At 36.5% G+C, this 27,647-nt stretch overlaps 1 protein-coding gene across 2 annotated transcripts in view; it reads right to left on the reverse strand.

Annotated features, from left to right (window-relative positions):
* Positions 1-27,647, reverse strand: part of MAN1A1 (mannosidase alpha class 1A member 1) — a 203,980-nt gene that overhangs the window by 89,016 nt on the left and 87,317 nt on the right. For both annotated transcript variants that reach the window (XM_062186690.1, XM_062186691.1), the window contains exon 6: positions 2,394-2,488. In XM_062186690.1, coding sequence (XP_062042674.1) covers positions 2,394-2,488 — 95 coding nt within the window. The remainder of the gene's footprint in view (positions 1-2,393; positions 2,489-27,647) is intronic.

Genomic DNA, 27,647 nt, shown 5'->3' on the forward strand with positions numbered 1-27,647 from the left:
ACTTTCCAGGAGACAAGAGAAAATAGCTCTACTGAATTTCAGAGTAGAAGGCTGGAGTAATTGTCCACTCCAGGATTTTAAGCCTGAGGTTCTTAGGTCCTAGATAGGCTCCCATGGCACTGTTAGCTTTTGGAAACTAGAAACAATGTACTTAGGAATGTGCATTTTATAAGGAAAGAACCATGTTTTCATCAGAATCTCATATTGGACGGTGAACCCAAAAAGACTGACAAAAGAGCTGCTGAGCTAGCTTACTGTCTGGTTTACAAACAAGTGCAGAGAATTTAAATGATTGCTCCAAATGGAAACCTCCAGGAGCTGGAGGTCTTTTGAAAGACAACTGGTTTAGGATACCACTCTTCCCATATCAATTTTCTCAGAAGGAAGGTCAGAAAAATATGAATTAATTGTGCACAGTGATTTTGCAACCAGCCCTTATTTTAGGTAATAGAGTCATCTCTTGTTCAGGACACTATCTATAAACACAAAATGTAATGAACGGAAGGTTATAATACAGAAGGTCTACATGAGGGGTCGACGCTGTGGCGTAGCAGGTAAAGCCGCCGTCTGCAGGACCAGCATTCTATATGGCTGCCAGTACGGGTCCTGGCTGCTCCACTTCCAATCCAACTCTGTTGTGGCCTGGGAAGGCAGTAGAAGATGGCTCAAATGCTTGGGCCCTTACACTCGTGTGGGAGACCTGGAGGAAACTCCTGGCTCCTGGCTTCAGATCAGCCCACCTCTGGCCATTGCAACCATCAGGTAGTGAACCAGCAGATGGAGGACCTCTCTCTCTCTCTCTCTGCCTCTCCTCTGTGTAACTCTTTCAAATAAATCTTTTTTTTTTTTTTTTAAAAAAAAGGTCTACTTGAGCCAGATAGGAAATTCATAGACTTCAGAACAAATTCCAAACTGCCTCCATGTGAAGCTCAGATCCATCCCTGCCTTAATATCCTGCAACATATACAATGATCTTAAACCTACAGAGAAAGCACTCCAACTGCAAAGGAAAAGGCAGATATCTAGACATCACACCATACCACAAAGAATATCCATACTTTAACATGGACCAGTAGTGTGGAATCTCCCCATCTCACTGGCCTTAACACCATTGCTATGTCCCCCAACACATGTACCCATACCCTCTCCTACTCACACATTTATAGATTGGTACAGGATGATTTCAAGAATAGATTCATAATAGGCAAATAAACAAGGCATGGCATTTCATAGATTTATTAATTAAAACTATCAATTATTATTTTCACAATTTTTCATGGTTAATATTAGGGCAGAATGTCACTGGAATAAACAATAAAGAAGAAATCTACATTACTCATATCAAACTACTCTGAACACCCTTACTGCATTTCTAAAACAAGAAATCTCTTTCATCTGTGTGTGTGCATCAATGTGTATATAAATATCTAAGTACACATTCTAGTTCTACTCCTTATTACTGTACAATGTTAGGCAAATTACTCAATATCTCTGTGACTTGAGTTCCCAGTGAGTGAAACAGAGATAACAACAGTACTAGCCTTATTGGATTGTTATGAGGATTATATATAGTAAAACATGTAACAAGCTTGTCACATTTATGATGATAATAAATCATCACCATCATCTTCACAGAGACACACATTTAATAACTTAGGGGAGCAAGGGGTTAAGTAGGAGTTTTAAGACAAAGCCGTTTATTAACAAAATGTGAAATGGGTTGCACAATTCAAATTACTCCCTGGGGGAATGCGAGAAAGCCTGGCCAGCCCAGTTTTTTAAAGGGGGCAATATTCTCATTTACTTAGCCTCCCAGGGCTCTCCAAGTAAAAGGCATGGGCAGGTTAGATCTACCTTGGTCACCAAATCAAGACCTTTTCCTCCTCAGAGTTGTGGGCCAGTTCCTTGTATGGAGTTCTGACTGGTCCCAGTCTTTATCTCTGCAATGTCTCTGACCAGATTAACAGAAGAAAGTGCTCTCAGGAATTTGCCTCACTGGAAGTGAAATGTTTTCTTTCCATAAATACCAAGATCATCTCATTATCTTTCAAGCTGTCATCAAAGTGTTTGATGAGTTAAAAGATAATGGGATGCTCTTGCTATTTATAGAAAGAGATAGTATCACTGATAACATCATGAAATACTAAAAACTTAAAATGATGTTTGGTTGCATGGCTCTGGTGGGGTCGTGCTCTCCCGTGACAGAGACTAATCTGAGGCTATGGAACACTGAAAAGATAACAGCTTCTCATGTAGGTACGGATTCCAAGAGTCTCAATGGAGTCAGTTAGTCACATGCAGCACAAAGCAATCATCCATTTAGTGTCTGCAGGTCAGGCCACAATATTGAATACTTTTCCTTATAATATGTTACTGAAAATGAAGAGTTTTACCTTTTTATATTCAGCAGTGCCCAAGGTATTCCAGAGGGAGTATGAAATGCAGGTAGCAATTTTATCCCAAGTTCCACTGCTTTCTTTCGAAATATCTGAAAAGTTAAAATACTTAAGTAAACTGCTGTAGCAAGCAAAACAAAATGTATCACACTATTATCTCACATTTAGCACTTTTCTATTTCAAAATTTTCTTTACATAAAAAATAAGGTTTTCCAAATTAATAGAATTACCTGGTAAAGCAACAACGATCCAAAGGCCATGGCATTGTGGGGTATCAATTCTCAATCTTGATTGCACATTGGATTTATGTGAGGAAATGTTAGCAGTAGTGATGTATGGGCCCCATGAGAGACTCTAATTTCTATGGTTTGGGGCTCCTGGATCAGGATGTATAAAACATCACAGAAGACACCCAGGTGATGCACAAGGTGTTGGGGAAAACTGCTCTTGGAGGATGAGTCCTAGGCTGGGAGTGGGAGATATGGACCTACCCCATCTTCAGGACCATTATTTATGGGGAACAGTGAAAGCAGAAGTTTTAGAAAAGACATTATCACACGTTCCTCCAGTGCTTTGCAGCTATAACTTCCTTTGATTTTAATTATAGGCTTTGTGAAAAATAGAAAGTTGAATTAGATACAGATTCTACCTAGAGTTTAGCAGGAAAGATAAAAGCTGAAATCCTATAGTTGTTTGGATGAATTCAGTAAGCCTGTATACAGATGGAGGTAGATGAAGAATCTATTACAGCACTGAACTGGGGCTAACAATATGAGACACTGGTGTGAGGAGTGAGAAGTGGAGGGGGCGTTCCCGAGGGATCAGTGTAAGTACAGATGGAGGCAAGTGGGGTGTCGCAGAATGAACAAGTAGAGGGCAGCTTGACTAACCATAAAGGAGAGGACTGGGAAATACTATTGGGCACCCATAGCATGGGCTAAAAATCATGAATAGTCAAAATGCAGGCTAAGAATTGTATTCCATTTAAGTTTTGGGGCATCCCACTGAATTGAGCAGAACTGTGCTTCAGGATGATTAATTAGATGATGATATCTTTTGATGGTTTTAGGTCTAAAGGAAAGTAATCCCTTATATTCATTGAAAGAAAAGTGTTTCAGTTTTTCCTGCAACAGCTGTGGAACAAGCAAGTGCTCCTTGAAATTCTATGACTCAGCATGGTGGGCTGGGACCTTATGATTTCCTTCTGCCTTGTCAAGTATGTGAGGAGTGAGAAAGGCTGAAGGAGCCCCCAAAAGCATAGAGAATAGAAGCAAAGGCCTCTCTCAGCCAGGAGGGAAGCAGTCATTAAAGGAATTGTCAAAGAAGTTGCGTGTCTCCACATGAGGGAAGGGCTCCAATCCGTAACTACTGACTTAAGATCTGAGCCTCTGAACACAGAAATCCAGCCATTTGAGATTCCAGACTAAAAGGTAATTTAGGAATAACAATATTGAGGCTGCTTCCAAACCTTACTCTTTTGGATTCTAATTCACATTTATTAACAGTTGGGTAGATAATTTAGAGAAACTGGCATTCCTTCCATATATATTTAAGATACATAAACTAAGATATTCTATATCTGTAGTATACAGAACACACTAAATTAGAGAGAGAGAGAGAGGAAGAGAGAGAGAGAGCAAGCAAACAGATCAAAGGGGATATTCTTCCTTCTTTTTCTCTGCCCTACTCTGGAGAATTGGAGGTTGTCTTCTGCCACAAGGATCTATCCGATCACTGCCTAATCATCTGTTGACTGTCTGGTTTCCACCCAACTTTGTAAACTGTTAATTAACTCCTTTTCAAAACACTCACATAAGACAGAAGTCAAACCACGTAATTAAAACTCCATCTTATATAACCATATGGCATGCAAGTTAAGGACTCAAACTCTGAAGGCACAATGCCTGTGTCTGAATCTCCGCTATACCTCAAATTGGATAATCTTGGTCTAGTTTCTTAATCTCTCTGTGCCTAACTTCTAATCTACAAAATGGAGACAATAGCACTTGCTTTTAAAAGACTGTGGAAAGAAATAAGCTACAATATTAAAAGGCCTTAGGACACAGAGTAGTCTCTTTAAAAGTTAGTTGTAGTTTGATGGTGACAATGATAATGGTATTTCCCCCAAAACTTCCCTTACTTACTACTTGAAATTTCCTTTTAAAAAAAAAAATATTTATTTTTTATTTGAAAGGCAGAGTGATATAGAGAGAGGGGGAAATGCAGACAGATCTCTCAAGTGCTGTTTGACTCCTCAAATGGTCACAATAGCAAGAGATGGGCCAGGCGGAAGCCAGGAGTCAGGAACTCCACCTGAGTCTCCCATGTGGGTGGCAGGGGCCAACTACTCAGCTCTCTTCTACTACTTTCCTAGGTGCATTATCAGGGACAGTGGGACCTCAAGCTATGTTCACGTGGGATGCTAGAGTTGCAGGTGGCAGCTTAAACTGCTGTGCAACAATGCCACCCCTGAAATTCTTTTCTTGTATTGGATTTTATACAACTGCTGTTTTGGTACCTTCTACCTATTTAGGTTTACAGGTATTCTCTCTCTCCTCCTCCTCCATCCTCTGTCCCTAAGTTATTCCTCTTCTGCCTCCCTCCCCTACAAATACACACACTCTTGATCATGAGCATTCATTCTCAAGAGTTAAGCCTTCAGTTTTCGATACCTATTTAGATCTCTGAAATCCACTTTCCACTACAGCTCTAGTTCATTCCTTGTATGATCACATCACAAGTGGGGCCCCTTGTTCTATGAAACTCAACATGTCCAACATGGAAACAATCATTTAATATCCAGGGCACACTTCCCCCACTCTGTCACTGATAAAACTGGTTAGTCCCTTGACTTGAGGGAGAAAGCATGTTGACTTTTGATTTACTCTTATTCACTCACCAAGTTTCATTCTTAATCCCACAGAAACGTCTGGTGTTCCGCTCATCTTTAAAATAAGCATAGGCCATTTTCTCAGCACCAGGCACAATGAAACACGATTGAAAAAAGAAGGCCTTATGTTGCCTTCCATGATTTTTCCTTTTATTTTCACTAATCTTTATCTGTATCTTCAATTTCCTTTTCCTACTATACAATTTCATTGTTCAAGAAACAATAATGACTCTTTTTGTGATCCAAAATGTAATGTTAAAACTGCACTACTGATATTCAAGAAGCTGTATGAATCAGATTTATCTATTATTTTCTAGTTCCTTAAAGATTGCCAAGTTCCAACTTTCGAGTCTTTGTGGTCCCAAGTGTTCACTCAAGTTCAGTACTCCTCAGCAACTTTATTAACACAGTTCTCTCATTTTGAATCACTCTCTTCTGCCTCCTTTAGGCCAATCCAAATGCGTCCATTCTTCAAGGCCCAGATGAAGTGTCAACTCCAGGCCAAGATTTTGGCCTACTCTGAACTCCTTTGTTGACAAGTGGTTATCATATAATGCAGTGTTTGATTATAAAAGGCAATATACAGATCCTTAAATGTTTTCTTGTATTACTCTCTTGTATCCCACAATAATTTTCTTTCTAAAAGTAGAGAAAAAGATTTCAACTTATTCTCCATTGTCTATTATACATGTCTAACCTACAGTATGTAACTTTATGCTTAAATTTATTGATATCTCTCTGAGCAGCAGATAGGATGGTGTTTATATTCTCCATCAACAGAGAGGAAGTGTAGTGACCCTTTCCCACCTCAGGGATTTTGTTGTTTGCTCTTTGATACTTTTTTGCTAACCCTTGTATGCCTGGCTCATTCTTATCTACAAGAATTTTTTAAATGTCTCTTCTTAAGACAGCTCTTTTCCTGACAACTCCATGCAAGACTTGCCATCCTCATTGTTTATCGTACCACCTTGTCTGTTTCTGTCTCACTATTGATCACATCCTAATTATCTCATTTGCTTACTTATTACTTGACATTACCACTATATACAAGCTTGATGACAGCATGGACTTTGCCCTGTTTTTTGTTGTATTTATACCCAGTGTCCAGCAAAGTGGCTGGTACTCAATAAATGTTTATTTAATAAATGAACAAATCAATCAAAGATGAGCATACCTAAGGCATTGTAATGAGAAATTACTGATACTAGAGTATTTACTAAGTGCTGTATTCCATTCCACTGGTAATAACAATCTGCAAGTAATCATCTCAATTCTGAAGTCTCGACCTTGGGCAGAATTAGGAAACAATTAAAAAATAGTTTTTGATATAAACATTACCTACTGATGATTTAAAGATACCGTAGGTGAACCTGAAACTTTTCAGTTCTCAAAGTCCTATTTGGCATCTACTTCTGAGATCTGAAAGGTTACCTGGAAGATGAACCTAGATTCTAAAAGCAAACATCTTTGTACCTAAAATAGTGAGCATTCAATATAAATTAGCTGATCAAATTAATACTGTTAAAAGAATGAAGGATGCATATAACAAATCATTCTAATGGGCAACTAAGCTTTAACCAGCATATTTCAGATGATGTGCTGGAAAACAAAACATTACAAAAGAACACTGGATTGTACTTCAGTGCGCTTCCAATGGGTCAGGCATGCTGCAAATAGCATTGGGTGGGGCAAGGACCTAGGTCTTGGGAATGGCCCCATCACTGCTTCAATGGGAGGCCTGCTGTAGTGACTGAACTTTTCTAGTTCTGTTTCCCTAGTAAAATGGGAGGACAGGACTGATCATTTCTACTTTTGTTTTATCACTGGAAAAACTACTTAGAGCCACAAAACTAGTACAAAATTTTGACTGGCAGGAAAGCAAAATTACCACTATTTTCAAAAAGATGGGAAGGGGTATTTTGCTACCCAATTCTTAGTCAACATTCGTTTCCAAGGTTTGCTGGTACTTATATGAGTTTTGTACAGAGGGTTGTTCATTAAGAGGGCAAGATGAGAAATGACAGTTCACAAAATGTAATCTTTGCCTATAATGGAAGACTTCTTTAAAAATGACCATTAAAAGAAAATGGGCTTTGTGTACACCTGGCAAGTAGCTCTGAGATGGGTAGACATTTTATGACACCAAATTTTTCAAAACAGTTTTGCATTATGAGCTTTTGATTATATTCATAGCAAAAATCAAAACTAATATCATTTGCTGACAGAAGGGTGGTTAAAAATGATGAAATCGTTTCAAAAACAACTTTTATGGTTAAGAATTTCAAAATAATCAGTTTAAATTTTTATCTTTTCATTGCATTTTATTAAGACATCAACATAGCTTTATTGTTGTTGGCTAATGTTTTAAAATTTCAAAAAATTAAATGTATCAGAGCAAAATATTTATATTTTTACTTTATCCTTACATATAGGATTAGACAAAGCTGTAAATAACATGCATGGCTTCCTTTTCCTTTCTAGTTTGCAGTTCTCTGAAGAATGGTATAAGTGTATATACAAGCTAGAGCAAAGAGTAAGGGAAGCAGAAATGAGTAAGAACAGATGGCTCTGGAAAGAAACATTTCAGTTCAGAAATGCTTCATTTTGAAATGTACCATCAATATCAAAGCCTTTCTTCAAATGTTCTTGTTGAGACTTCTCTGTTCAAAGAGATCAAACACTAATTCCCCACTAGTATAAGAAAAGTTTAACTACTACTCATTTTTACTACATAAACCTTTCAGCACAAGATATCAAATGACTGATATCTTCAAGTGAAAGTAACTGAAATAATCCACATATGGTTAGTTTGGTTCACCTGCACATAATATGGACCAAATTCAATCACTCAACTGAAATTTACTCACTAAGCTATTGGCTTTTCAATTTAGAGGAGAATCTTGAAAAGTTTAATTATCAGAATACAGATAACATAAAAACACTTAATTCAGTTGAAACATAGAGCTGAAAGTGACATCAAAGGTCATCTAGTTCCATAACCTTGGTACACAGTTGGGGAAACTGAAGCTGAGAGAGACCCTGTTCTCCTAGCTAAATGCTCTGATTTGAGCTGTTTCATTGATAGATATGGCCATTTTCTGCAATCTCAGATAATGCAATCCTTTCCATCCAGGGTGACTTTCCCTGTGGGTCCCTGATATGTGTATGTTTTGTGCACACGTCTTTCTTCCACAACCTCTATAATCTTCCTATTCTCTCTTTCATTGATCACAACCTAAAATTGCCTTTTAAGTGAATTATTTTTTGTATTTGTCAAATTACATTATGAACGTCATTTTAAAAGTATCATACATAAAATTAGGAGACTATTTTTGTTAACTCTTTGATTTTTATCTTACACCCCAACCCCAATTCCCCTGTTATTCAATATACAATTCAACTTCCAGTCTTTGGGCAATTAGATGAAGAGAGTGCTGTGCATTTTTCCTGCAAAATTAAAGCGAGAAGACATCCCCAACTTGTTCATTGAAAATAAAAAGGATATCCATGCTAATTTGTAGTAATCATGGGTCATAACCAAGAAGGATCAATGTTAACTCTCTCTTTAGCCTGAACTTACTAATATATGAAAACACAAACTTTAAACAAAGGAAGAGCTTATGATTAGAAGTATAATTTAAAATATGATTATTTTCTTAGAATTATGCCTATGAAATATATGCAATCTGTTTTTACATTAATAAAAATTAAAAATAAAAAATCCAAGTATAAAATGCACTAATAAATAGGTATTTTAGATTTATCTAGCACTTTAAAAAATATTCTCATGAAAAATTCAGCAGCTAGTAAAAATTTAAAAACAGGTTGCTTTTATATGATCCCATAGACCAAATGGATAAATGTTGACAAATTAATGAATAAAACTGCATGGTGGCATTGTTTCCTGAGAGGTCTCTGACTTCATCCACTAGAACCCAAGTGGTGAATTTTATAAAGTTAAGAGGGCAGAGTGAAACACTGGGAGATATACATGGGAGAATTTTAGGCAGTTGTTCACGATAGGCATATTAGCACTACCCACGTGGGCAACAACCAAGGCCACCTACTCCTGGAATTGGCCCTGAGTTTCTCTGAGCATCAGCATGGTCAAGGATGCCTGGCAGGTACACCGACTTGGGAGGCGGGGAGCTGTACGTTTGCTGCTCACCAGTTCTACCACAATCAAGATGGGTGACTTTATTGCTCTAATGTGCTTTTCTGTAAAATGAAGACACTAGATAAGACACTTTCTGAGGCACTTTTCTGCTCCACAGGATATGTGGTTAGGACTTAATAGCATGACCTATATGTATAATGTGATGAGGGTTATAAAAGATACATGAAAAACAAACAAACAAACAAACAAACAGGTCGTTGACTGCAGGGAGCTTACAACCAGGAAGGCAAATCAGTTGCATAAAACTCTACAAAAATAAAATATACAAAAAAAAAAAATAAATCAGCACATAGATTGATAATAAATTGAGTGACACAGGCTCTAACTGTGGAAATAAAAAAAAGCAGAAATTGAGTTGCATCTTGGGGGAGAGGTAAGATTGGTACCGTGGCACTTACGTGGGTGTAGGTTATCTGCTTGTCTTGGGGTAGGCATGTACTCACTTGTGCGCACACTCTGGGTTAATTTGGGGGAGGGCAGGAGATAAAGCATAATGAGAGATGAAAGGGCTTACAACTTTTCATCAGAGAGAACAGACAGAAAGCTAGATTCATAGTGCCTAGAAAATGGTAACAAAAAGATTAAGACAAAACAAAGGTGTCAAATACTGGGGAGAGAATTGAAAAGGAATGGTTCCAAGAACACATCAGATGTCTTAGGTGAGGCCCAATACTTGCTATCTGTGTGCCTCCCATTTATGGCAAGTAGATTTCTAGATCATCATGGTCATGAGAAACGGGGCAGGGAGAAAGGCAACAGAGCTCACTGGTTATAGAACTTTTCTGAGTTGTAAGAAAAAAACACACAAATGTGACAATATGAAGTAACCCTTTATTGGCTATCTAATAAATGGAAAATCTTGAGAAATAATTAGGATCTCTTAAAAATATGTCCTCAAAAGAAGATTACATATTTGTTATAGGTATCAATGAAGAATAGGCTTAAAGAAAGGAAATAGTATGATGCAATTGTACTCATACATCCTTGTAATGTGCACTCAACATGGAAGTTAAAAATGCACAGAAAAGAGAGGAAACCCAATGGCTGTACAGCTTAGAATTATCCCTTGTTTTACAACACTTCTGTTGTCTTAGAAATTCTAACTCCTAAAATACCTCCCCAAGAATAAATAACACATAGAAGCCAGAATAACAAATAATACATAATAATCCAAGCCACTCTAGAGTGCTTAAAGAGAGATTGTTAAGGTGCTCATTCTTTCTCAGTTTAGGTTTTAAAATGCGAAAGTTTGATCTTCTGTATATAAAGATATTTGAAAATGAAAAAAAAAAACCTGGTGTTAAATTGGAAATTGCATAGAAAATTAATTAATTTTTAAGAAATATCATGTAGGATCTCTGTCTTTAATGTGCTATACATTGTGATTTAATGCTATAACTAGTACTCCAACAGTATTTTTCACTTTGTGTTGCTATGTGGGGGCAAACTGGTGAAATCTTTGCTTAATATATACTGAACTGATCTTCTGTATATAAAGAGAATTGAAAATGAATCTTGATGTGAATGGAAGGGGAGAGGGAGTGGGAAAGGGGAGGGTTGCGGGTGGGAGGGAAGTTATAGGTGGGGGGAAGCCATTGTAATCCATAAGCTGTACTTTGGAAATTTATATTCATTAAATAAACGTTAAAAAAAAATGCAAAAGTTGGGGTGGGTGTCTAGCCTAGCAATCAAGACTCTGTTTAAGATTCCTATGGTCCAAATCACAGTGCTTGGGCTTAATATCCTGCTCTGGGTCGTCACTGCCAATGCAGACCCTTGGAAGCAAAGATGATGGTTCAAGTAATTGGGTTCCTGCCATCTACACAGGAGATCTGGATTAAGTTCCTGGCTCCTGGCTTTGACATTAGTCCATACTTGGCTACTGTGGTCATTTTGGATTAAACCAGTAAATGGGAGCTCTTGGTATGTCTGTTTGTCTCTCTCTGCTTCTCAAATAAAAAATTTTAAATGGGAATATAATAAACATGATATTTAAGAAATATGTAGCTTATAATGAAATATATTTAATATAGATATGACAAATAGTTCCTGAACATATGTTTCACATCAAAAGGAAAATATCTTTGATAAAGTACAATGCCTGCTAAAGAGATAGAGAATCAGGAAAATATGTACTCCGCCTGGCTGTGATTTCTATTGGAATGCATGGAATTGACGACACGGAGGTTAATATGTGATATCATAGTTAAAATAGGAGCTGTTCCATTTACTATTACTTTTGCAGAAAGACATCAGAAATTCTTTGAAACAAAAAGTCCAGGCTAAAATTCTTTGTTAGAAAAAAAGTCAAGAGAAGAACAATGACAGCTTCATCCATGCTTGCACACTGTGATTTTTTACCTCTAAAGAGCACAGAAACATTTATAGTTAGCCCTTTTACCAGTTTTAAAAACATGTTTACCTTCTTTTTTGATTTAGTGAAATGTACAGTGATCCTGACTTGATGACTCCACTTCTTCATCCTCTGCAGACAATGAGCTGCAACTAGGTGTTCTGGTTTTCTGTAATCACCTGTGTTTAGTGTGATATAAGTATGGAAAGTGCAGGATCACCTGGGTGATCTATACCATGCTGAACACTTGTGTAATCCCCTCTGTGCCTCAGTTTCTAAATATCTGAAAAGGGAATCATTTTCTCAAATCACAAAAAGGTTATGAATAAAGCACAAGTGCTTTTTGAAGAGCAATGAAAGCCATCATCAGTGTTCTTTGCTATAAAATAGTGGTTCCCTCAGGAATAACAGACATTGGGCTTACTATCCATACACTAAAAGGTCCAAAGACTGCTTAGCTTTTACCTCTGCTTTCCATAGTCCTAGTGCTTCCTTCTGTTACTAGCTACATTACAACATGAGCTGTAATACCGTTATTAGTTCATTACAATAAAGATTTCTCACTATTATAATATACTGTCTCCTCTTCCAAGCACCTGACTTACCTTGTAAACAGCTGTCTACATAAGGGTAAGTCAATTCTATTCTGTGTCTATTGAATCGTGAAAGGCTTGAGCTTCAGGAGGAGTGCCTTTTTGTGTCACACAGCTGAATCTGAACTATTAACCCTACAGATATTTAAAAAAAAAAAAAATGAATGGGGCTATTGTTGTGGTGTAGCTGGTAAAGCTGCTGCCTGCAGTGCTGGCATCCCATGTGGGTGTTGGTTCAAGTCCCAACTGCTCCACTTCTGATCCAGCTGTCTGTGTATCAGCTGCTGTGGCCTTGGAAAACAGTGGAAGTTGGCCCAAGTCCTTGGGCCCCTGCACCCACGTGGGAGACCTGGAAGAAGCTCCTTGCTCTTGGCTTCAGATTGGCACAGCTCTGGCCATTGTGGCCAAATGGGGAGTGAACCAGCGGATGGAAGACCTCTCTCTCTCTGTCTCTCCTTCTCTCTCTGTGTAACTCTTTCAAATAAATAAATAATTTTTTAAAAATAGCAATGAATTACTGTATTTTTGGCAGTGACAGTTTGCAAATTGACAAACTAACCTAAATACCTCTGTGTGTATATAGGATTTGTTTGTTTTTAAATGCACACTATAAGCTACTCCTTTTTCATTCTACACAAATGTAAACTTACTCTCTGTCTTATGTTTATTTCTTGCTTTCATAATCATTTAAAACATAAAACACGTCTTAGCTCTAACAGTACAAAATCAGATTTCAGGCCACATCTGGGCAGGACACTGTAGCTGAATGATACTTGTTTTATATTAATGGATACACTTCTATAACATATTTCAATAACCATTTCCAAGGTATGCCAGTGAATAGATACAACAGAACATAGGCAGTCACCTATTTGCTTGATATTTAGGTTTCCTTTGTTTTGATATTAAAAACAGCTGTGGAATGAATACCCCCATACACCTTTACTTGTATACATTAATTATTTCCTCAGATATCTTAATGACCTGAATTAATAACAATCATCATCAGAATACCAAAATGTAGCATAATTCAGTACGTATCAGTAGTTTCAAACATATCAATTTAAAGAGACATTGTCCCTTTAAAATGCAAATATAAATCATAACTACCAGGAAACATAATTTATTGTGTCCACTATGGACACGCTTATACTATCAGATTTTTCTGAATGCTTTTTAAATAATTACATTTTTAAAGGATTACACACACATTTCAACATAATTTAAACTTTCTAAATTATAAACTTTCCAAAAGGAATCCCTTCTACGATTCTGACCTTTTACAAATGTCAATTCATTTATTAAACAAATATTTATTGAGTGCCTATGTACCACATGCCAAGCTGTTCAAGGCACTTGGAATACATAAGTAAACAAGACAGCTGTGGCCAGTGACTCATAGTAATGCTTGTTTTTGAAGGGTGACACTGGAACAACATCCACGGGCTACTATTTTATGACACACAGGAAGAGATTAAGCAGCAACTTCCATTTCCTCTTAAAAAAAAAATGAAGATGAATATAACATTGCTGTGAATACTGCACAAGGTGGTCAGACAATTCCTCACCATCAGTCTTACTACAAAATTGGCAACTGTGTCACAATATACAGAAAGACAACTGTACAAAACTCCAGAAAAGGTTATTAGTTAGGTGTTTTGAACAAGTTAAATTAGCTTTAGACAAAGAAGACTTGCCCAGTGTGATTTGTGGACATCACATCCACATTGTTCCTTCTGTGACTGGTCAACTTCATGAAGGTTATCGTTCAGACAAGGATCACCCTTAGCAGCTAAGGAATGGCTCCACCAAATCTGTTCAAAAGAATCAGCTCTAATAGACAGGTATAAGATGTGATAGCAGCACTGTGCTTTAAAAAGTAAGACTTCAAGTTCCAAGTAGAATAAACAAGTGCAAGTAGGATAGGAGGGGAGTAAAATGGAAGTGAAGGAGGATGGGCCATAGTCCAGAGGTGAGACCCAGGGCCAGGCAGCAGACAGGGATGAAAGATAAAATGCACAGAATCAAGGTACAAAAGAAATGAAGTCAAGCTGTATCAACATTAGCAATGCACTGGTTTTAAAACTTAATATGAACACTGAAAATTTCATATGTTGTGGAATAGAATAAAAGTGGGGTATATTTAATCCAGGCCCTAAATTTCATCACCCCAAAGCAGAACTGATTAAGACAACTGACTGGCAAGTTGGGACAGTGAAAACATCATTTTTAGGGGTTGGGTTATAAAAGCTCAAAGATTCAGACAAAATCTATCATGACCTTGGACTTTAAGGAAATAAGATTCCAACAGTTTCCTAAAATCTCTTTATTATATATTAATAACTTCGTGTCACATATTCTTCAGGGATTTTTTTTTACTTTTAACATTTATGTAAAGGTAACAAATTTTGCATATTTCATATACATATATATATATAGAGTTTTAAGAGCATAATGATAGTTCCCATCCTACCCTCCCTCAAACTCATCCCCCCCCCCTTTTTCTATTTTTCTTTCAAAATTTTCCCCAGAAACCTTTTATTTAAGGAATACAAACTTCATGTATATCATAAATACAACTTTAGGAACATAGTGATTCTTCCCATGGAACCCACCGTTTCCCCTTACTCCCATACTTCTTCCTCCTTCCTCTCCTATTTCCATGCTTATTTTTTTACTAAGATCTATTTTCAATTAACTTTATACACATACAACTAACTCTATACTAAGTAAATAGTTCAACAAATAGTATACAGAAAAAAATAACTGTTTCTCAACAGTGAAGACAAGGCTGTTCAAAGTCATTGGGTCTCAAAGTGTCAATTTCAGTTCTGTGGGTTACCTTTTAGGTTCCCTATTAGTTATCAATGTTTACAATGATATAACTTTCAATTTCTTCATAATCACAAGTTTAAACCTCTGCTAAATAAATAATTCAACAAGTACTAAGTTGAAAAACCACTGTTTCTCAAGCATAGAGACAGGAGCTAGACAGTGCCTCTAACTGCTTTGTATAAATATGTTTCCCTAATATAAATGGAATGTCAAATTGTTTAATGCTTCATTTGTAAAGTTTTAGGGGAAAAGTTTTATTATAATCTCTAATAGGAGAAATGTTTCCCTCAATGCACGACCAAGTAAATTAGGACACAGTTTTCTAAACAATGGCAACAGCTGAATTCTGATGTATGCATTCTTAATTTTTTTTTTTTAAAGGAACCCTGTTAACTGCTTAGAGAAAGTTCCATAGTACTGGGTCAATGACTTTCAAAGTAGGGTTCTCAAACTGGCAACCTCAGCATCACTGGGGAATTGGACAGAAATACAGATTATTAGGCTCCACCCAGATCAAAATCATAAGCTCTGACAGTTAGGTCTATAAATCCGTGTTTTTTTTTTATTAAACTTTTATTTAATGAATATAAATTTCCAAAGTATAGCTTATGGGTTACAATGGCTTCCCCCCTCCCATAACTTCCCTCCCGCCCGCAACCCTCCCCTTTCCCGCTCCCTTTCCCCTTCCATTCATGTAAAGATTCATTTTCAATTCTCTTTGTATACAGAAGACCAGTTTAGTATATATTAGGTAAAGATTTCAACATTTTGCCCATATAGCAACATAAAGTGAAAAAACTACCATTGGATTACTAATTATAGCATTAAATAGCAATGTACAGCACATTAAAGAAAGAGATCCTACATAATTTTTTTTTCAAATTAATTAATTTTCTATGCCATTTCCATTTTAACACCAGGTTGTTTTTTTTTTTTTCATTTCCAATTCTCTTTATATACAGAAGATCACTTCAGTATATAATTAGTAAAGACCTCATCAGTTTGTGCCCACACAGAAACGCAAAGTATAAAAATACTGTTTCAGTACTAGTTATAGCATCACTTGGCTTTAGACGACACATTAGGGACAGATCCCACATGGGGTGTAAGTACACAGTGACTCCTGTTGCTGATTTAACAATTTGACACTCCTGTTCATGGCGTCAGTAATCTCCCTAGGCTCTAGTCATGAGTTGCCAGGGCTATGGAAGCCTTTAGAGTTCGCTGACTTTGATCTTATTCCGATAGGGTCATAGTCAAAGTGGAAGTTCTCTCCTCCCTTCGGAGAAGGGTACCTCCTTCTTTGATGGCCCCGTTCTTTCCACTGGGATCTCACTCACAGAGATGATTCATTTAGGTCTTTTTTTTTTTTTCCATGATATCTTGGCTTTCCATGCCTGCTATACTCTCATGGGCTCTTCAGCCAGATCTGAATGCCTTGAGGGCTGATTCTGAGGCCAGAGTGTTGTTTAGGACATCTGCCATCCTATGAGTCTGCTGTGTATCCCACTTCCCATGTTGGATCTTTGTCTCCCTTTTTGATTCTATCAGTTAGTATTAGCAGATACTTGTCTTGTTTGTGTGATCTCTTTGACTCTTAGACCTATCAGAGCTATCAATTGTGAGCTGAAATTGATCACTTGGACTAGTGCGATGGCATTGGTACATGCCATCTTGATGGGATTGTGTTGGAATCCCCTGGCACATTTCTAACTCAACCATTTGCGGCCAGTCCGATTGAGCATGTTCCAAATTGTTCATCTCCTCCCTCTCTTTTTCCACTCTTAGATTTAACAGGGATCACTTTTCAGTTAAAATTTAAACACCTAAGAATAATTGTGTGTTAATTACTGAGTTCAACCAATAGTACTAGAACAACAACAACAACAACAAATACTAAAAAGGATAAAGTATTACATTGTACATCTAAAGTCAGGACAGGAGCTGATCAGTTCATTGTTGCTTATAGTGTCCATTTCACTTAACAGGTTTCCCCTTTGGCGCTCAGTTGTCACCGATCAGGGAAAACAAATGATATTTTTCTCTTTGGGACTGGCTTAATTCACTCAGCATGATGTTTTCCAGATTGTTCCATCTTGTTGCAAATGACTGGGTTTCGTTGTTTCTTACTGCTGTATAGTATTCTATGGAGTACATGTCCCATAATTTCTTTATCCAGTCTACTGTTGATGGGCATTTGGGTTGGTTCCAGGTCTTAGCTATTGTGAATTGAGCTGCAATAAACATTAATGTGCAGATGGCTTTTTTATTTGCCAAATTAATTTCCTTTGGGTAAATTCCAAGGAGTGGGATGGCTGGGTTGTATGGTAGGGTTATGTTCAGGTTTCTGAGGAATCTCCAGACAGACTTCCATAGTGGCTTAACCAGTTTGCATTCCCACCAACAGTGGGTTAGTGTCCCTTTTTCCCCACATCCTCTCCAGCATCTGTTGTTGGTAGATTTCTGAATGTGAGCCATTCTCACCGGGGTGAGATGGAACCTCATTGTGGTTTTGATTTGCATTTCTCTGATTGCTAGTGATCTTGAACATTTTTTCATGTGTCCGTTGGCCATTTGGATTTCCTCTTTCGAAAAATGTCTATTGAGGTCCTTGGCCCATCTCTTAAGTGGGTTGTTTGTTTTGTTGTTGTGGATTTTCTTGATTTCTTTGTAGATTCTGGTTATCAATCCTTTATCTGTAGTATAGTTTGCGAATATTTTTTCCCATTCTGTTGGTTGCCTCTTCACTTTCCTGACTGTTTCTTTTGAAGTACAGAAACTTCTCAATTTGATGCAATCCCAAATGTTAATTTTGGTTTTGACTGCCTGTGCTGTTGGAGTATTTTCCAGGAAGTCTTTGCCTGTGCCTATATCTTGCAGGGTTTCTCCAATGCTCTCTAATAATTTGATGGTTTCGGGTCGTAGATTTAAGTCTTTAATCCATGTTGAGTGAATTTTTGTGTAAGGTGATAGGTATGGGTCTTGCTTCAAGCTTCTGCATGTGGAAATCCAATTTTCCCAGCACCATTTATTGATTAGACTGTCCTTATTCCAGGGATTAGATTTGGATCTTTGGTCAAATATAAGTTGGCTGTAGATGTTTGGATTGATTTCTGGTGTTTCTATTCTGTTCCATTGGTCTATCCATCTGTTTCTGTACCAGTACCATGCTGTTTTGATAACAACTGCCCTGTAGTATGTCCTGAAATCTGGTATTGTGATGCCTCCGGCTTTGTTTTTGTTGTACAGGATTGCTTTGGCTATTCGAGGTCTTCTGTGTCTCCATATGAATTTCAGCATCATTTTTTCCAGATCTGAGAAGAAGGTCTTCGGGATCTTGATGGGTATTGCATTGAATGTATAAATTGCTTTTGGGAGAATAGACAATTTGATGATATTGATTCTTCCAAGCCATGAGCATGGAAGATTTCTCCATTTTTTGGTATCCTCTTCTATTTCTTTCTGTAAGGTTTTGTAGTTTTCATCGTAGAGATCTTTAACGTCTTTGGTTAAGTTTATTCCAAGGTATTTGATTGTTTTTGTAGCTATTGTGAATGGGATTGATTTTAGAAGTTCTTCCTCAGCCGTGGCATTGCCTGTGTATACAAAGGCTGTTGATTTTTGTGCATTGATTTTATATCCTGCTACTTTGCCAAACTCTTCGATGAGTTCCAGCAGTCTCTTAGTAGAGTTCTTTGGGTCCCCTAAATAAAGAATCATATCATCTGCAAAGAGGGATAGTTTGAGTTCGTCCTTCCCAATTTGTATCCCTTTAATTTCTTTTTCTTGCCTAATAGCTCTGGCCAAAACTTCCAGAACTATATTGAATAGCAGTGGTGAGAGAAGGCATCCCTGTCTGGTACCAGATTTCAGTGGAAATGCTTCCAACTTTTCCCCATTCAATAGGATGTTGGCCGTGGGTTTTTCATATATTGCTTTGATTGTATTAAGGAATGTTCCTTCCATACCCAGTTTGCTTAGAGTTTTCATCATGAAAGGGTGTTGTATTTTATCAAATGCTTTCTCTGCGTCTATTGAGTGTTTTAACAAACCCTTCTCTGGATTCTGGTTTACATCATAATTTGAGAATCAATGGACCAGCTGGACTCGGGTAATTCAGTAAGAATGGGGAAAACTAAAGCTACTGGAATCAGTAGCATAATCAAAATATTTGTATAACACCCTAGATATTGTGCTGTTTCTGTGGTGAACAAAGCAAAAATCTTTAATAATCTTCAGGTTTAGCAAATAGCACAAGAGGCATTAAACCATGTGATCCTGAACTTTCAGTTTAACAACCAACTCTCCATTTGCTATTACATTTAAGAGCAAATGCGATAGCCAATTCCTAAACAAATGGCATGTCATCACTGCATAATTTTAGTCTTTATGGGCTGCCACTGTGGTTTAGGAGCTTATTTAGCCGTTAAGTCATATCTCTAAGTCACTTAATAGCATTAGAATGGAAAGATATGGTCAAATTTATGAGGCCAAGAATGAGCCTCTTGTGAGTACTTTATACCACACTGAGAATCTAATTATTGGTTCACAATACAGCATTTATTACTTTTTTCCCTGTTCATACAGACTATGTTGCAAATCAGCATAATATAGTATCCAGTTTTAAAGGGTCATTTATATGTAAAGTAGCTATTTTATCTATTTGTGGTAGTTTGCAGGTAAGCTAGTTTTAGCATAGATTAGTCATACAAGGTTAAAAATAGTTTAAAATAAAAATTTTTCAACAGAACTACACCATACCATATGTTTCAAATAATGTAATTGAAAACATTTTTATCATAAGGTATATCTCAATTATTTATGTATGAGTTTCTTAAAGCACATCTTGGACTTCTTTTAAGTTCTTAATAAGCAAATCAACAGGAAAGAAATGTAAACCAATGGATATATGTAAATATTTCTTGATGTCTAGATTCCTTGGGAAACATGGAAAATTTAAATAAACATTTGAAAATGTTTCCTAAGGTCTTTCCAAACTCTTCTCACATAAGTTTAGCTTCATTTATCAATGACTAATTAGAATCTAGAACTGGGAGAAAATCAACATATTTGTTTTGTACTGGTTTTGAATAAAAGTTTTTACTTCGTAAATGCCACAAAATCATAATATGGTGAGAAACTAGAAGCTTTCACATTTACATCAGGAACAAGGCAAGAATGTTATCTCTCACCAATATTCTTTTTTTTTTTTTTTTTTTTTTTTTTTTTTACAGGCAGAGTGGACAGTGAGAGAGAGAGACAGAGAGAAAGGTCTTCCTTTTTGCCGTTGGTTCACCCTCCAATGGCCACCGCGGCTGGCGCGCTGCGGCCGGCGCACCGCGCTGATCCGATGGCAGGAGCCAGGTGCTTCTCCTGGTCTCCCATGGGGTGCAGGGCCCAAGGACTTGGGCCATCCTCCACTGCACTCCCTGGCCACAGCAGAGAGCTGGCCTGGAAGAGGGGCAACCGGGACAGGATCGGTGCCCCGACCGGGACTAGAACCCGGTGTGCCGGTGCCGCAAGGCGGAGGATTAGCCTAGTGAGCCGCGGCGCCGGCTTCTCACCAATATTCTAATGTTGTGTTGGAGGTCCTAGCTAACACAATGAGACAAAAAGGACAAAGTAAGAAAGGAAATAAAAGATATGTTGATTTGGAAAGAGGAAATAAAACTACATTTATTTGTCGATGACATGATTGCCCATTTGAAAATCTAAAATTGACAAAAAATATCTCCTAAAACTAATAAATGACTATAGCAAGGCTGTAAAATACAAGGTTAATACACAGAAATCAATTTAGTTTCCTATATTACAGTAATGAAGAAGTAGAATTTGAAATTAAAAACCAAATGACACTGACATTGGCACACCCTAAAGTGAAATACTTAGGTATGAATCTATTGAAAAAGTGGTAAGATCTATGTGAGGGGAAATACAAAATTCTCATGAAAGAAATCAAAGAATGAAATAAATGGAGATACATCCCATGTTCATAGATAAGAAGACAATATTGTCAAGATGTCACTTCTCATATGAGCTACAGTTTGAATGGAATCCCAATCAAAATCTCTGCTGACATCACCAAACTAATTCTAAGGATTATACTTGGAGAGACATATGACTCAGAATGGCCAACACAATATTGAAAAAGAACAAACTTAGAGAACTGCTATTACCCAACTTCAAGACTATAACCAAGACTTGCCTACAATCAAGATAGTATGTTCTTAGTGAACGAATAAATAGTTTAATGGAACAGAACAGAGACCCCAAAGACAGATCTATATAAATATAATCAAAGAGTCTATGAAAAGTCTTTTCAACAAGTAGTATTAAAAAAAATGGAAATTCACATGCGAAAGAGAGAAAGAGAGAGAGAGAGAGAGAAACAGGAAGAAGAAGGGAAGCAAAGGAATGAATCCAGACACAGATCTTACAACATTTACAAATTAACTTGAAATAGATCATAGAGCTAAAAGTAAAATGAAACACTATATAAGAATACTAGAGGATATAGGAGAAATCTTAGAAAACCTTGAGCTTGTTGATGACATTTTAGATACAACTCTAAAAATATGATCCACAAAAGGAAGAATTAACAAGCAATACTTCATTGAAATTAAAATTTCCCATTCTATATGAAAGACACTGTCAAGAGAATAAGAAAGGAAACCACAGACTGGGAGAAAATATTTGCAAAAAAAAATTTGATATGGTACTATTAGCCAAAACATACAATAAATACCCCTTTTTAAAAAAGATTTATTTTTTGCATTTGAAAGGCAGAATTACAGAGAGAGAGAGATAGAGAGAGAGAGAGAGAGAGTTAGTTCTGCCATTTGCTGGTTCACTCCCCAAATGGCTGCAACAGCCAGAGGTGGGTCAGACCAAAGCCAGGAGCCAGAAACTTCCTCCAGGTGTCCCATGTTGGTGCAGGCTCTCAAGAACTTGGGCTATCTTCTATTGCTTTCCCAGGTGCATCTTTAGTGAGCTGGATCAGAAGTAGAGCAGCTGGAAATCCAACTGGCATCCTTATGGGATGTTGGCATCACAGTGGCGGCTTTACCTACCACATCACAACTCAGGCCCCACAAAGAACTCTTAAAACTCAACAATAAGAAAACACTCTCAATTGAAAAATATAACAATGATCTTAACAAATACTTCATCAAAGATATACAAATGACAAATAAGCATATGAAATGAAGCTCCACAGCATATTGTACCATAGAATGCAAATTAGAACACAGATGCTAGTACACTGATTAGAATGCTCAAAATCTAGAACACTGACGGCACCAGGTGTTGGTGAGAATATGGAGTAATTGCTGGTAGGAATGCAAAATGGTACAGTCATTTCGAGAGACAGTCTGGCAATTCTTACAAAACTAAACACACTCATACCATGCAATCCAGTAAAGGCACTCTTTAGTATTTACCCAAAGAAGTTGAAGCTATATGTCTACACAGAGACCTGTACATATTTATAGCAGCACTTTAAGATAACTGTAGCATTTACATATATTTGAATTATGCATCATTGATGTCTGAAATATAGTACCTAATTTAGTTACATCAAGCCAACTCAATACAACACATTAAATATCCTTTTAAGGAAAGCAAGAGTGAGAGCATGAGTGAGAGATCCAAAGCAGGTCTCAAGACCTAAAGTACCCTTTCTGTCTCTCTCTCTCTGTCTATAACTCTACCTGTCAAAATAAAAAAAAAAGGGGGGGGGGTCGGCGCCCTGGCTCTCTTGGCTAATCCTCCACCTGCAGCACCAGCATCCCATATGGGCGCCAGGTTCTAGTCCTGGTTGCTCCTCTTCCAGTCCAGCTCTCTGCTGTGGCCTGGGAAAGCAGTAGAAGATGGCCCAAGTCCTTGGGCTCCTGGACCCACATGGGAGACCAGAAAGAGGCACCTGGGTCCTGGCTTCGGATCAGAGTAGCTCCAGCCATTGAGGCCATTTAGGGGGTGAACCAACGGAAGAAAGGCCTTTTTCTCTGTCTCTCTCTCACACTGTCTATAACTCTACCTGTCAAAAAAAAAAAAGACCTAAAGTAGTTGCCACTAAGCTTCACTATTCTTCTGTATAATCTTTTTAAGATTATTCATTTATTTAAAATTATATTTAAGTTATAAGGACACACAGATACATATCCTCCCATCCCCAACATAAACCCTATTTTATTAATTATTATTAAACCCTTTTATTTTTTATTTTATTAATTTTAATTTAATAATTTTAATTTTTATTAATTTTATTTAATTTAATGATTTTATTTATTTATTTATTTATTTTATTAATTATTATTAAACCCTATTTTAATAAGACAGACACCCTCATAACCACCATCAAGAAACAAGAGTTTGTGATCTGCCTTAGAAGTCTTATATCCGCATTGGTCTAATCATAGCGCTCCCTTTCTCCAAAGGTAATCACAACTGGAAGTTACTACCTTATATTTCATTTTGGTTTTATCAATGAAGTCTGCATCATTAGATGCTATAGAAATTCACACTCACTGAAAATGACAGAAACACTACATTTAAATCATAGGCTCCCCATTTCACTCTCTTTCTTTTCCTTACAATTTATTTGAACAAACTTGGGTCATTTTAACTGTAGGAGACACTTTAGGCACATTGTGTGTTTTCCTGCTTGCACATGCATAGTGTTAATTCAACACCTTCTTCTATTTCTGACACATTGTGGACTGGATCCAGAATCTTGATCCTTTTGGCAAGATTGTAGGTGACAAGTTGTTTTATCAGGAGGCACTTAGGTGGTTTACTCTCCTGCTGAGAACTTACTAGCTATTCACGATCATGGCCTATATCCAACAATTCATCAGGGGTTGTAAAAATTGGTGATTTTATTTTTTTAAATCATTTCACTTTCATTTGTAAACAGGAGATTAATTTTATTAAGAGACATTTGGCTTATTATTTGGTTACTAGTGATACAGCTCACATAGAAAATGCAACATGTATGTTTCATTCTTTTCCTTTATTTAACCAGTTTTCAATATAATATACTGTTTCACCGTCATTCTTTGAAGGTAACTGATTAATTTTTTAATTTTACACCACAATGAAATTATCCATTTAAGCATACTTAATGAGTTTTAATCTGTTACTTTCTAATTTTCACTGCAACTCAAAACTCTTATCTTTGTCCAGTGGAAGCTTCTTCAAGTTGGCTCCTGAGTTATTTTACATTACTCTCGCGGTCTTTGCTAGCTTCTTTTCGATCTGGTTTAATAACATGTTTCAGACTAATCTTGTAAATTTCCAATGTCAGTCATTTCTCCAAGAAACCCTAACTAGTAGGAAATAAGAATTGAAAGGTACTCTCTGCCTGTCAAAAATAATAAAAAAAAAAATAAAAATTAAAAAAAAAAATTAAAGAATTGAAAGGTACTATGTTCACAGCTGCTGCACTAATCAATGTGTTTCTAAGCCTTTTCAGGGGGATACACATAATATATATGTACACATATTTATATATTTGTAGGACAAAATAATCCCTTGTTTACACTAATATTTTCTACTAAAATTTAGTATGATTTTTTAACACTTTACCATACAATTCTACCATTTAAACTGTACAATTCAGTGGTTTTAGTATACTCATATATTGTTTCACATCCACCAATTTTAGAATACTCTTATCACCCCCAAAAGAAATACTTTGCTCATTAACCATCACTCTCCATCATTCTCTCAACTCCCAACTCTTCCAGTTCCAGGCCATCATGCATCACCATCTTCTTTGTTTCCATGGAAGTACATATTTTGGACATTTCATAAAAGTGTGGAATCATATAAACTATAGTCTTTTAAGTTGAGAAAACTATTTGGTAGATTCAATAGGTAGATCTCCTGGGAATATTCTGAGTTCTCACTTGCTGGCAATAGTTTACTCATGTCCTTTACCATTAAGAGTCAATTTTGATGAGTATAAAATAATGATTTACTTTCCTACCCATAGCTACCAGTATTCTCCCTTGAAATGGTCATGAAAATGAGAATACATTCTGCATTCAAATTTAGGGTAAGAAAGGAGTTATGACTGTGGCCATTCCATAAATAAAGAACCAGTATGCATTCCTAATTGTTTCTGTCTTGATACAACTTTATTGCTTTCCTTGAAGTATTTTTCAACTTTTAAATAAAATTTCCCTTATACTATGAACCAGTCATTTTGACTTCCACAGAACACAAGAGTCTCCAGGGAAAGCAGCTGCCATATTTTCTTACTTCTATTTTGTTGCCAAGTATTTTTATTTACCTGCATGTCCTAAACAGTGCATAGCAAGAATCACAACCCTACACTTTGCCATAAGCAGCTGTCATGTTTACACACTCAAATGAGTTAAGAAGTATGAGGTTATGGGAAAGAAATTTCTCTCACCTTTCCCTTCCCTAGTTCATAACACCCTGTGAACTTGAAATCAGTGGATCATAGTGTTAAAAAACCAGACATAAAAGGATGCTTTTTTTCTAATAACACTTAATGACACTTATTTCTTATAACATGATTCTAAACCAATAAAATGTGTTAAAAGGATTTGTTTCACAAATAATGCAGTGAATAATGCAGTGAATCAGCAATCAGCATCTGAGAAATCAAGATTTCAGACTCTAAGGGCAATATTCTTTATACTCCATTAAAGCTACCTCTAAAGTTTCATTAGTGATGTCTCCAATATAATATTTCACACAGTCTCCTACTTACAAATGCTTTATTTACAGGCTAAAATTTGGCAATTTCCTTTAGGAATGCTTGTGCAATTTTAAGTTGTGAGAGTCTCATATCAATACATGAAATTCTATTCCAATTACAAATTCACAGGAAAGCAGTTAATACCCCTAACCAGGAGAGGCTCCATCTTAGGAAGAGGACGCAGTACAGCAAAAAAGACATTACTAATATTTTATCACATCTACAGATTCCCCAAGACATTTAAAAACTAAATATTTCAAAGCCAAAAATTTCAATACCTGTGTAGCCAAAAAAATATAGTCTTTTAGTTATATTTACTTTGCATTTTAAAATAGTAAAATTGTATAAATTTGAAAAAATACATTTTCTAATTACCTTGAGTTTCCAAAATAAAGTCTAGATTTTGATTTGTGAATCCTCATGAGTTTCTGATAGACTATGTCCTTCCCCTTTTATAGTCACCTCCTTTATCTCTCATACCAGGTTTACTTGTTTCCCCTGGTTCATTACTGAACAGCTTTTTTCTTACTGTCTCGTCAAGCAAGCATGCATTCCTTTTGAGGTTTCTTAAAGGACATTTACTGCTGTAACAACCAGAAAACGTTCTCTGCTATGTCTTCCCTACACCTTCTTTCAATTAGATCCTGTAGGGAAAGACAAAGTCACAAGTCGTGCCAAGTGCCTCAGTATCCTCACGTCTGCTTCTATATTAATAACAGACATTAACTTTATTCACAGAACCAATACACATCACAAATAATTCCACCTTTTAAACTTCAATGGGTTGATTAGAGAAAATGCAAATGGATTTCAAAAGCACAATTTAAAAAAAAACATGCTACATAAAATTTTATGTTATACTTTGTGTTGATTTGCTTGTAAGTGCATGATGTAACAGACAAATCTTGTTACTATACTGAGCCTTCATCTTTTTAAACTGTTTTTGCTAATAGTAAGTACTTAGATCTAAGACTGCACGGATTGATGACCAATTTGTTTAAGTTTTGTGTCACCTCCATTCTCATGTGAACTGAGGATAATATTAACAATTAACAAATGTGGTAAATAAATCATCTTCTGAAATGGCAAGCTACCAGTTGACTATAAAGAAGGAAACTCAATTATCATTAAGCAAAGACATTTTCTTTATGAAGCAAATATCAGAAAAGGAAAAAGGTGACTATTAAGAATTAGACTGGACTGTAGTCAGGAAAGCTTTTAAAAATTAAATCTCTAAATCTGGGCTATCAGACAAATCTTTTAAAATATATCAGTCACATACACACACACACACACACTCAAAGAGGAAAAATTATAAAAACTGAAAACAATGCAATCTACAGGATGAACAAACACACGTGTCTTGGGAGTTCCTGAGAAATGGAAAAACAGAATGGCTTAGAAGACTTACTCCGTGTTAATAACAAAAAAGCAGAAAATTTCCCAAATTTCGAGAAATATATGGAAATCTAAGTACAGGAAGCGCATAGAATCCCAAATGCGTGTGGTCAGAAAAGATATTCACCATGACATATTACAGCAATACTTTCAAAAAAATAAGAAAATATCAAAAAATATTCAAGAGAGAAATGTCAGATTACCTTTAAAGGATCTCCAATTAGATGGACAGATTTCTCATCAGAAACCCTATAGGCTAGGAGAGAATGAGAGAT

The sequence above is a fragment of the Lepus europaeus genome, chromosome 3 (genome assembly GCF_033115175.1).
Source record: "Lepus europaeus isolate LE1 chromosome 3, mLepTim1.pri, whole genome shotgun sequence".
NCBI lineage: Eukaryota > Metazoa > Chordata > Mammalia > Lagomorpha > Leporidae > Lepus > Lepus europaeus.